Source organism: Carlito syrichta, unplaced genomic scaffold (assembly GCF_000164805.1).
Source record: "Carlito syrichta isolate Samal-C Ts95f unplaced genomic scaffold, Tarsius_syrichta-2.0.1 Scaffold153674, whole genome shotgun sequence".
NCBI lineage: Eukaryota > Metazoa > Chordata > Mammalia > Primates > Tarsiidae > Carlito > Carlito syrichta.
The window spans coordinates 927-12,695 of record NW_007097770.1 but is presented as its reverse complement, the minus strand read 5'-3'; the positions used below and the strand labels follow the sequence as shown (position 1 = coordinate 12,695).

The 11,769-nt window shown below is 41.5% G+C and overlaps 1 protein-coding gene across 1 annotated transcript; it reads left to right on the top strand.

The window, feature by feature from the left end:
• The first annotated feature begins 513 nt into the window (after positions 1-513).
• LOC103252161 (polyamine-modulated factor 1-binding protein 1-like) lies at positions 514-8,344 on the top strand. Its single transcript, XM_008050783.1, has 4 exons — positions 514-713; positions 1,790-1,861; positions 7,848-8,003; positions 8,251-8,344. The coding sequence occupies exons 2-4, from the start codon at positions 1,811-1,813 to the stop codon at positions 8,275-8,277; spliced, it is 234 nt and encodes a 77-aa protein (XP_008048974.1). The 5' UTR covers positions 514-713; positions 1,790-1,810; the 3' UTR covers positions 8,278-8,344.
• The last annotated feature ends 3,425 nt before the right edge of the window (positions 8,345-11,769 follow it).

Genomic DNA, 11,769 nt, shown 5'->3' with positions numbered 1-11,769 from the left:
AACAGAAAACCAAACTCACTTATATGTGGGAGCTAAACGATCACAAAGATGGAAATAGCAGACACTGGGGACACTAACAAAGGGGGAGGGAGGTTATGGTTCAGAAACTACCTCTGGGACACAATGTTCACTATCTGGAGAATGGGCCACCTGAGACCCAATCCCCCCTGTTTCACAATATGTCCATATAACGAATACACATGTGTACCCCCTGAATCTAAAATAAAAAGATAAAAAAATTAAAAAGAGGCAGGAAGCAGTATGTGAGCACCAAGTCCCCTCTCTGCTACCATGGCAACAGGAAACATACTAGATTAACAGAAGTTCCACCAGCTGAGGACAATGAGGAACAGATGGAGGGCACTGTGGAACAGAACCCCAGCTGACTCATAAAGGACATGTAGCATGAGTGAAAAACAAACCCTTATAGCTTTAAGTCACTGAGATTTGAGGGTTGTATGGTACTGCAGCAGCACCTAGCCTATCCCTACCAGATACTTGAGCTACATCACCATTCCCATGATGCACCTCTGCATGAAGGTTGAAGAGGGCACACAATGCAGGAAATCAGAATACGAATCCATGAAACATTCTAAATTCCATGTGTCACCAGCATTCTTTCTTCCTCTCCACTTATGTTAGGGTTGGGGGATGTGGTTCATTACAAAGAATGAGTATTTTGATACCTTCTCATTCTTTGAACTATTCTGCAGGTAAGTACCTAGTGGAAGTTATCTCTAGTCTTAGCATTTAAAGCATAATGAATTTGATTGTTTTAATAAGTTCAGTTCATTATGACCTCAAGTGTATCATCCTATACTTACACATACATGTGCAAGGATCTTTGGCTTCCTTGGAGGCTCTCTATCTAGATAATTTTCAGCACTTAACAAGTTTCCTAACTTTACAAGCACCAACATTATAGCAAGTTGATACTTCAAAAACATCATCAGATAGTTCAAATTAATAGTTATAAAATTAATAGAAGCACTTCATGGAGTAGTAAGAGAGCTTATGTGACCTTGGGTAAGTCAATTCGCCTCTCTGGGCCTCAGTTTCCTTCTCTGTAAAATAAAGATAGTAATAGCACCTGCATCCCAGGAGTATTGTGAGAATAAAGTTGGGTCATACAGAGTACATCTACTTCATAGTAAGTGCATAATGTTAACTATAACTGAGTCATAGAATATTCAGAAATTTAGAAAGTGAGCTTGATTCAGACCTTTTGCTGTCCAAGAAGGGTGAATTCAGAAACTAGTTAGCCAGGCACGGTGGCTCACACCTGTAATCCCAGCACTTTGGGAGGTGGAGGTGAGAGGATTGCCTTAGCCCACAGACTTGAGACCAGCCTGGGTAACTTGGCGAGACCTGGTCTCTACAATAAATCAAAAAATTTGCTGGGCGTGGTGGCGTGCACCTGTGGTTCCAGCTACTTGGAAGGCTGAGGCAAAGGCTCACCTGAGCCCAGCAGGTCGAGGTTGTGATGGCCATGAGTGTGCCACTGCACTCCAGCCTGGGCGACAGAGTGAGACTCCAACTCAAAAAAAAAGAAACGATTTGGTCCATCAAGTAGTGGTTTTCTGGAAAAGATGTAAAATCATGGTCTTGCCATGCAAAGGTTTTAACACACTTTTGAAAACACAAACAGATGGATAAGCAAATAGGTACTGCTGACATTTCAGGAAAATTTTCCAACCCCCCTGCTAAGGGCATAGATCCAGCTGGGAAAATCTTTAAAGGACCAGGTTCATTTATGCTTTTTCCATCTTAAACATTTGGACTTTTTCAGGTTTATAACAAAGCTCAGAAAATGCTAAAGCTTAAAGGAGAATTGAGAACTGCTAAGGAAATGAAAGATGAGGTAAGGCTCCTAACTCCTCCACATAAAATGGAGCTGAACCTTTGTTATAAGGACTTCATATCAAGTTTTATGACTCAAAATTCCAGCTGTAAACATCACAAAAATATCACAGTTAGAGGTGGGCAGCGAGCGTAGCATTTAAGAACCCAGATTGCCGGGCTCAGTGACTCAGCCTGTAATCCCATGCTTTGGGAGGCCAAGGTGAGTGAATTGCCGGAGCCCGCGGGCTCGAGACCTGCCTGGGCAACTTGGCGAGACCTCATCTCTACAATAAATCAAAAAATTAGCCGGGTGTGGTAACACATGTCTGTAGTTCCAACTACTTGGAAGGCTGAGCGGAAGGATCGCTGGAGCCCAGCAAGTCGAAGCTGCGGTGGCCGGGAGCATGCCACTGCACTCCAGTCTGGGCGACAGAGTGAGACTTCAACTCAAAAAAAAAAAAAAAAGAACCCAGATTGAGCTTGGTGGGTCTGGCCTATTTCTACTAGCAGTGGGGATTGAGCATGGGCCTTCCTCTCTCTAAGTTTCCTTTGCCTTACCTAGAAAACATAATGAGCACCTATTTCAAAAACTTGGGATGAGGATTAAGATACTACACGTAGAAAGCACTTAATATGTATTAGTAGCCACTGTTGCCAACATTCTCTCTTTATCTGGAGTGATGTGAAAAGAGGGTGTTCTGATTAGTCTAACATTGTGATCAAACTGTGTTTATGCATTTCCTGACCTGTTCCAGAAAGGATTTAAGGGGGCTGTTTGGGTTAGTGTAGTGTTGTCCCACATGACATGTGTTTTTTAACAAACCTAGAAGGTGAGCAATCTCTAAAACAGGCATTTCTGTTCCTTTCCTGCTGGATTGCTGCAGCTATACAGGACTTATTGTCAGTTCTGCAGGGAACAAGGATCTGGTATGAATTTTCTAGAGGCCACTCCTTCATTTAGCTGATGTCTTTAGAGTACCTCCCATGTGCCAGGCATTGATCTAGGAGTTGAGGATGAAGCAGTGAACGAAATGGACAAAGATCCCTCCTCTCAAAGAGCTTAACTTCTAAAAGGATCATTTCTCCAAAGATATGATACCAAAAATTCTGTGGCAACCGCCCAAGTGCCAAAAGAAATTAGCCCACATTCCATAGGTAGCTCTGCCATATGTCATGTGTTTCCTAGGTCGTATACGTATATAGTGTGACAATTTTGAAAGAATTTAGAACAATAGAAAATATACTCATTCTTCACTGTATGAATATAATTGGCTAAAATTGTTGTCCACAGGCAAAACCTTGTATGATTACCCATTAATTCCCATCATAAGTAATGCAAATACTGTAAAGTTTCTGTAAATGAAAAAGTAAACTCTAGAATCAAGTTAGTCATATCAATATGTTTGAAATTACTGTAGATAGCTGTAAACTCTTGTTATTAAATAAGTGAAATGTTAAAATTCCTGAAGCCACATTACTTTTTTACAAGGTTTCACGCTTCTTAAAACATAATTCTTACCATACGTTGATATCTGTTGAATGGGTGTGGTATCAGTGGTGGTTAAAAGTTGTTTTCCATTGATTGTTGAAAACTTGTCCTCATCCTCAGGCAAATAAGATAATTTCCCAAAGATGATGAACTTTATGTTATTATTAGTTGACTCCAACACTTCTCTGCAAACTGCCACCTAAGCTTTCTTGTTCAAGTGCCAGATTCTTGGGAATGCTGCCATCTTGAATCTTTGCAATACTCGTGGGCTCTAAATATGCTACTGAATCACAAGCTCAATTTAACATTAGCTTCCCTTAAAAAGAAGCGTGAGACTATTGTCAATACTTGGAAGCCTAGGGCAAAACTTCTTCTCTTTTGAAGTATATGTTTGAGAAGGCATGCTCTTTGACAAAAGACCCATTTAATCAGTATAGAAAATTTGCTTCAGTAAACAGCCTATTTTCCAATAATTACTATAAGTATGGTAGCAACTACCCTATCAGCACTCACCATTTTGCCTGTGGGTTGGTATCTGCTGCTGATGTCATGTTTCAAAGCAGAGCGATCAGGTTCCAACCTCATATAAGCAAAACTGGGTATCTAAGTACATGACTTACGTAAATGAAACTCATCTAGCAGTGGTGGCTTATGATTTCAGCCATCATTAAAGACTTCAGATCCAGGACAGGATCAGGTGTTGCCTGAGGGTCAGCATTAGGACTCTCAGTTCATCTCATGCCCCAGTACTGGTTGCAGAGTTATGATTGATGAAATGTCGGATTCAATCTACTCCTATTACATGTTGATATTCAAAAGGCATCTGCTTGAAATTTAGCCTTCATAAAGTTGATAGGATTAAAAATCGTTTGTAGCAAATATCTGTGCAAGATATTACAAGAAATTAGGTTCACTGAGATCCCATAAACACTTGCCTTTCTGGGGTTCTAAGGTAAGCACAGCCTCTTTTAATAACTTCCTAGAGTTAAAAATGGAACTTGATTCATGGAAATCATCCAATCATTCTCCCAGCGTTTTCACTCATGTTCTAATGCATCAAAACCCCTTTATAATTTGGTCTTTAAGGGTGAATGGCTAATTTTGATGTCAAAAGTAAACTTCATTTGACATCCAGCAATGCATTTGTTATTCAACTGGTTTAAGGAATCCTTAAAGAAAGATGGTTTAATCCAAACCTCTTGTTTCATGAAGACATTTTCTCAGAGACTCTGAGCCAATGTCCAAATTATTAATCGATAAGATCATCTACATTAAAGAGCCAATTCTGAACTTCTGGTAGTACTAAAGAATTGGGCTAGCAGGCCTTCTACTCAGAGGACATCCAAAACTAGAGAGAGAAGGGATATTTTTATTGGCCTGCCAGGGAACCATTAACTTAGAAAGGCTCATTTGTTTGTTGTTTTGTTTTATTTTGTTGAGTCGAAGTCTCACTTTGTCACCCAGGGTGGAATACAGTGGCATGGTCATGGCTCACCACAGCCTCAATCCCCTAGGCTCAAGCAATTCTCTCACCTCAGCCTCCCAAATAGCTAGAAGAACTACAGGTACACACCACCATGCTTGGCTAATTTTTAAATTTTTTTTGTAGAGACAAGGTCTTGCTATGTAGCAGGGGCTGGTCTTGAACTCCTGAGCTCAAGCAATCCTCCCACTTCGGCCTCCAAAATTGCTGGGGTTACAGGCATGAGCCACCGTGCCCAGACTCATTGGTATTTTGTTAGTGAGCCCTCAGTGTGCTAGGTTCCATGGGGAACAATCTGGTGACATGATCCTTCTTAGGACATATGTATTCAGCATCAAGGCATTTGGTGCTCCTGCTGAGCCAACATTGTGCTGTCACCTCATCTGCTCATAGATGCCAAAGAAAGATGGTCTTGTGGCAAGAGCGGGAAGGATCCTTGAGGTCCCACTTCCCAAGAGGCTCCATACCCTATTCCCAGTGTGGCAACCATGAGAAAAGGGAACCTAAGGCATGAGAATCAACACTTACTCCTTATCAAGTCAATGATTTTGTTTTCAAGTTAGAGAACAGTGCCTGTACATCTCTTTTTTTTTAAGCCACTCTACATACATTTTCTTAAGAGAGTCCCTAGTAATTGTCTTAATGGTAATTACATGCTTGGGGCAGTTGACATCCACTGTTATTTTTCTGGAAGTGAGGAATGAGGGATGGGAGCAAGAGGGAGGAGGGAGAGTTTTGAGATAATGAAATCTTTTTAATGACAGAGCCATGCCGTTAACCTAATTAAACTGTAAAGTGGTAAAAAAAAAAATCCAGGTACTAAATGGAAATGAAGAAATAAATCAGCTGAGACAGCAGCACTTCTGGGAAACCTTCTGAATTCCGAATACACTGACATTGCAGTGTCCGATTCTCATCGTTGTCCTCTGGCCCCCTCAGCCTTGTGCAGGGTCTTTTAAACTGACCTGTCCAGTAAGGCTTGATTGACGATATCCATATCAGGTCTCCAGTTTCCCTGCGAATGTGTGTTATATAGCTCATCTATTCTGGGCGCCAGACCAGTCTGTTCCACATGGTAGTAGAGCACTAACTACAGACTCAGGAAGAACATGTTCTCCTGGCCCTACTGCTAACCAGATTTGAGACCATGGGCACGGTGGTTTACATCTCTTCACCATTTCTGTGCACGTGTCCCCTGTCTTCTGTATGCTTTTTGTAGCTCCTACTCTTTAGAAGAATTGCCCTTAGACTATTGAGGTCACTTTGCCTACAGGAACAGAGAGCTGGAAGTCCTTGGGAGCTTATGTCCCACGGGGAAGGTGTTGGCCATTGGCTGACTGATGCCAAGCTTGACAGCATAGATTTTATTGCCACCAATCAGGACAGATTCTGATGTGTAACTTATACTCCAGAGTTCCCTGTGGGGTCAGGCTAAAGCTACTGACCACAGGACTTTGAAATTGTGTCTGTGCTTGTTTTTTTCCTGCTTCCCTTCTTCCTTGCTGGTTTCTCTTGGGAGTGTTTCTTTAATAGATGCCACAGGTTGAATGTGGTATCTCATACCTGTAATCCCAGTGCTTTGGGAGGCCAAGGCAGGAGGATTGCTTGAGGCCAGGAGTTCTAGACCAACCTGGGCAACATAGTGAGATCTCATCTCTACACAAAATTTTAAAATAGCCAGTGTGTACTTGTAGTTCTAGAAACTTGGGAGGCTAAAACTGCTTGAACCCAGGAATTTGAGGCTGCAGTGAACTGTGATTGTGCCACTGCACTCCAGCCTAGGTGAGAGTGAGACCTCATCTCTTGAAAAAAAACAGATGCCACAAATCCTCACTTAAGAACCTTCTGAGTAATCTAATCTAAGAGACAGGCACTACCATAAACGCACCAGCCTCAGTTCTAGATCTAAAACTCAGAAGTGGTAACACTTGTCCTCACAAGAGTTGGGAAAAGCTAGTACAGTGACAGGACTGAAGTTGCACAGGGTCACAGAGGACTTCTTCCCAATTTCTTTTCATGTCATTGCCACCCACAGCTCTGGGAGTGGAAAGTGGCATTCTGGTATGATGGAGCCCCACTCCAACCAAAGGTGCTACACTCCACACTCTCCATTTTTGTTTTGTTTTGTTGTTTGTTTGTTTTGAGTTGGAGTCTTACTCCATCATCCAGGCTGGAGTGCAGTGGCACACTCATGGCCACCCCAGCGCCGACCTGCTGGGCTCGAGTAATCCTTCTGCCTTAGCCTTTCAAGTGACCAGAACTACAGGTGTGTGCTACCATGCCTGGCTAATTTTTGATTTATTGTAGAGACAAGATCTTGCCAAGTTGCCTGGGCTGATCTCGAACCTGCAGGCTCAGGCAATCCACTTGCCTTAGCCTTCCAAAGTGCTGCGGTTATAGGCTGAGCCACCGAGCCCAGCTACATTCGCCATTTTTTTAATCTCAATCATGACCTTCCATGATGACCTAACAACAATTAGCTAATCCCTTTCACTCAGGGATCTTATGTCACCAACCCAGGAATTTCACTTTTGTGTCCATTGATGAATGCCTCCAAAGAAAAGCACTGGGTTTGTAGGTGAGGGAGATCTTTCAGTTTAGTGGGTACAAAAGTAAGAGACATCAGAGTCTCACATCTGCTCCATCACTGATTCACTATACTTGACAAGTCCATTTGACATCTCAATATGTTCACTTCATCAGTGGCAGAACCATAAATATTTATAGACAGTCTACTGGAATTACTCTAGGCACTGACTTCCTCTTGAAAAACGGGGAATTGTCTGTGATGCACCCCCAGCAGTGAGGTGAAGATTAATTAATATAAATAAGTAATTGTCTGAATAATGCAGAGCACTCAGATACCTGGCAAATGGAAACTGTGTAAATGTTACACAGGATGAGTAATAACAGCTAAGGGTTGATGGACGAATTTCCAGCAAATTTAAAGTCTCTGTCAACCTGTTAAGTGAACGAAAGTAAGCATTTTCTTGATAGCCTATAATTGATGCTTTTGTTTTTCCGGTTGCCTAGGCAGGGGAGAGAAACAGAGAAGTGAGCAGCCTGAACAGCAAGCTGTTGAGCCTGCAACTTGACATTAAGAATCTGCATGATGTCTGCAAGAGACAAGGGAAGACCTTGCAAGAGAATCAGCTCTGTGCGGAGGAGGTGATAGGAAATAGCAGCCATGTAAGGGATTCAGCAGCAGCTACCTACCTCTGTTCCCTTGACTTCCACCTCTGCTCCCTCGGGTGGGAATAATAGAAAGTTCATCCATTGGTCATTCACGAGTACTTACTGAGCAAGCAAAGAGAGAGAAATAGACACACACCCTAACACATATACACATGGATAATGCCATTTCTGTCCTCAGGATTTTTCAATCTAGTTCTCTCCAAGGTCATGCACATCTGACCTTTCACACCTGGATTTATAGCCCATTGCCTTGAAAATACCAGATTGAAGTGATGCAAGGTGAGAAGCTTTTCCTAATGGACCTCAGACAAACGTCTAAGTCAACCATGGAAATACCTGTCCAGAGAGATCATTGTCCATCATTGTCACAGGTGCTCTTTATTGCCACTACCCGTGAGCTTTTCTTCTGGATTCCAGAACCCATCACAGGACAAGCTGAAGTGCCGAAGAGTTGATGCTCTCAGAAGCAGCCCTTAACAAATAACAGATGGGGAGAAGGTTGATTAAATAACCTATTTTCCTTTTTTTCTTAGTCAGAGATCACTCGAGGCATATACCCTTTGCTCCCTTTCAGAGTTTCTCAATGGGACTAGCCCACAGTGGTAACTGACTTGATGACATACCCTTTATCAGTTTCCTTCCCTTCCTTGTCTCAGTCTCCCCTACCAGAGTTTCCTAAGATCACCTCCCATGTGAATTACTACTAGACACCTAGTTCCTTGCCACAGAGTCTGCTTTCAGGAGTGCCCAGCCAAGACACTCAGTAACTCTGATCCTACATATGTGTGAACATTAAGACCTCCTGGCAGGATCATCTTTCTGGAGACTGATCTTGAACTAATACTTTTCTATAGTCTCCTGGCAGTTCATCAGATGAGGCAACTGTGTTTCAGCCTGAGGTTTTCTTTCTTTGGAAACTCTTAGCCTAAATTTAGTCTCTAAATTTGTCTATCCAAGCTGGGAAGCCAGCTGGGAGATATCTTCCCACAGCTCTCTAAACACTTTGAGTTTCCAAGAATTCCTTACTTGAGGTCTTCATTTCCATTGAGTGACTTGAATTCTCCGTAAATATAAAGCAGTTACTGGCTGCACAGATCTGTTGCTGAACCCCCTAGTTATCCTCTTGGAGGCTGTGAAAGCTATCAGTGTGTTCCACAACCTCTGTTGTCAAGGATCTGGTTGGTCTCTTTTCATTGTGTCTGTAGTTCTCCCAGGACCAACCACCTCACTATAGAAACCACAAATTGTTCCTCTGCAATGCCCTAAAAATGCTACCAACAAAGCATTTCTACCTCATCGTACCGAGCACTGCAGTCCTTCCCTCAGGAAATCACAAATATTAAAAAAATCCATTGGTTTCCTAAATGGATCTTAGGAAGATTATCATAATTCTTTCTAAATATTAACATTTTAGGATATTTTCACCTTTGCTGTCGTGAATTTACCTATTCCTTCAGTCAGGGAAAACCATGTGGCTTCCAAGTGTACCTGACAACTTGGAAGGAGGACGATATTAAATCGCATTTTATTATTCTAATTGCCCAGAAGAAGGTCTAACAGCTTGAAACAAGCTTTAAAGTAGGTTCTTTTTTTTTTTTCCTAGCACTTAGTGCAGAATTTAAATTGCAGAGTACGCATACAAATATACAATTAGATGGAGACCTACTCATCCACTCAGAAAACCCCTTTAAGATCTGCCTTCCAATGTAATATGGGAAAAGCGGGGAAACCCAAGACGTTCTGAAATTTTGACTGCTGTCTAACAAGGAGCTGGAGTAATGAGCAGGAAGTTGTGGTGCAGTTATGTGAGAGGATTAAAACAGTGTATCAGCTGCTATGCATAACAAACGTAGTGGCAGGGAAGGGGTGGGTGCTAGGAAAGAAAATGACACGATCTTGTAAATCAAGAGTACATTGTGCTCCAAAACCCAGGAACAGAGCAGGGACTAGAGAGAAGCAAGTGAGGAGTCTAGAGTGCAAAGTTCATGGGCACTCTCTCTTCAGGTGCCAGCCTGCACTCGCTTGAAGGTGTCAGCCTGCACTCAACCCTAAGCCTGAGTGCTGCCTTCAAATCTGCACCTCACTTGCTTAGCTTTAGCCTTGGCTCTAACCCTGGCCCTGCCCAGGAACCAAAAGAGTGTCTCACTTAAAGTGAAAGGAGAAAAGAACAACAGAGATATCATAATAAAATGATAAAATTTGAGCAATTTCCCAGGCTCCATTCCTTGATGGTGCCGTAGGGAGCATGCCCTGATATTCACTAGAGCTTAGATTGTTAAACTAATCTTTAAAGTGTATGAGAGACACTATTTTTAGCATAAAATTATATAAGGCAAGTTTCCTTCCTGCAAATCAAAGTAATTAGTTGAATATGTAAAGATTAGTAGATTCTTGATGGGAATTATCATACCATATCATTTTGAACCACAGGGAATGAAAAAAAAAATGTAAGTGAATATCTTAAATGCATTGTGGGATCCTGGATGGAATCCTGGAACAGAAAAAAACCTATCAGTGGAAAAACTGGTGAAATTCAATAAAATATAGTTCATAAAAGCTTACCAACGTTAACGTCTTAGTTTGGACAGATGCTAACCTTAGGGAAAGTTGTGTGAAGAACATACGGAAATTCTGGGCTACGTCTGCAATTTTTTGTAAATCAAAAATTATTCTAAAATATTTATTTTTTTAAAAGGTGAATGTCAGGTAAACAGAGGTCACTGGTAAGAATATCTAAACCACAGAGATGCATCTAAAAGAAATGCACATGATTTAAACACACAGTTCTATGCTCTATCAGTATAAGTAGAAGAAATGCAATTTGTAGAAGACATAAAAAGTAACAGATAAACCTATCTAGTGATGTAAGGCTCAACTAGAGTTCCAAGAAAATAACTCACTTAACACCTCAAAGACAGGAAAAGTAGTTCATGACAATGACTGGAAAACAATAGACTTCTTGGATCTTAAATGACAAAAAAAAAAATCATTGGGGATTCAATTATCAGAACAATGCCAGTCTAGTCAGTGCAAACTAGAATAGGGAATAAAATGGTTAAAAAGTATTTTGAAAAGCCGGCTTTAGGCAAATCAGCAGGGCCTGATGACATACTTCGAAGAGTACTTAAGGAATTGGCAGGTGTTATTACATAGCTACTAGTGATTATTTTTGAGAACTCAAGAGGATAAAGAAAGTCCCTGTAGACTGAAAAAGGGTAAATGAAGTGCTCATCTTTTTAAAAAGGGAAAAAGGACAATCCTGGTAATTATAGACCTGTCAGCTTAACTTCAATATGGGGAAAATACAGAACTTAACATCAATCAATTAGCATCAACTTGAAAAGCACAAAGTATTGGGTGGAAACCAGTGTGACTTTTCAAAAGGCAAATCATGCCAGGCCAATTAATTTCCTTCTGTGATCAAGTGGCCACATAGGCAAGGAAGGAACAATAGCTATAATCTCTTTGACCATAAGTAGGGCTAAAAGGTTTACTAAGTATCAGAACAGGTTCCTCTGGACAGCCAGCACTCTCCATCTTTTCAAGCTACTGAGGCCTGGATAGAAATCTAGCTGAGAAACCCAGTAGACCAGATAACCTCCAGAATCACTTCTAACTCTAGAAGACCATTTTAAAAATTAATCTTACTTCCATAAAATCATTTCTGGCTGGGCGTGGTGGCTCACACCTATAATCCCAACACTTTGGGAGGCCGAGATGAGAGGATTGCCTGAGCCCATGGGTTTGAGACCAGCCTGGG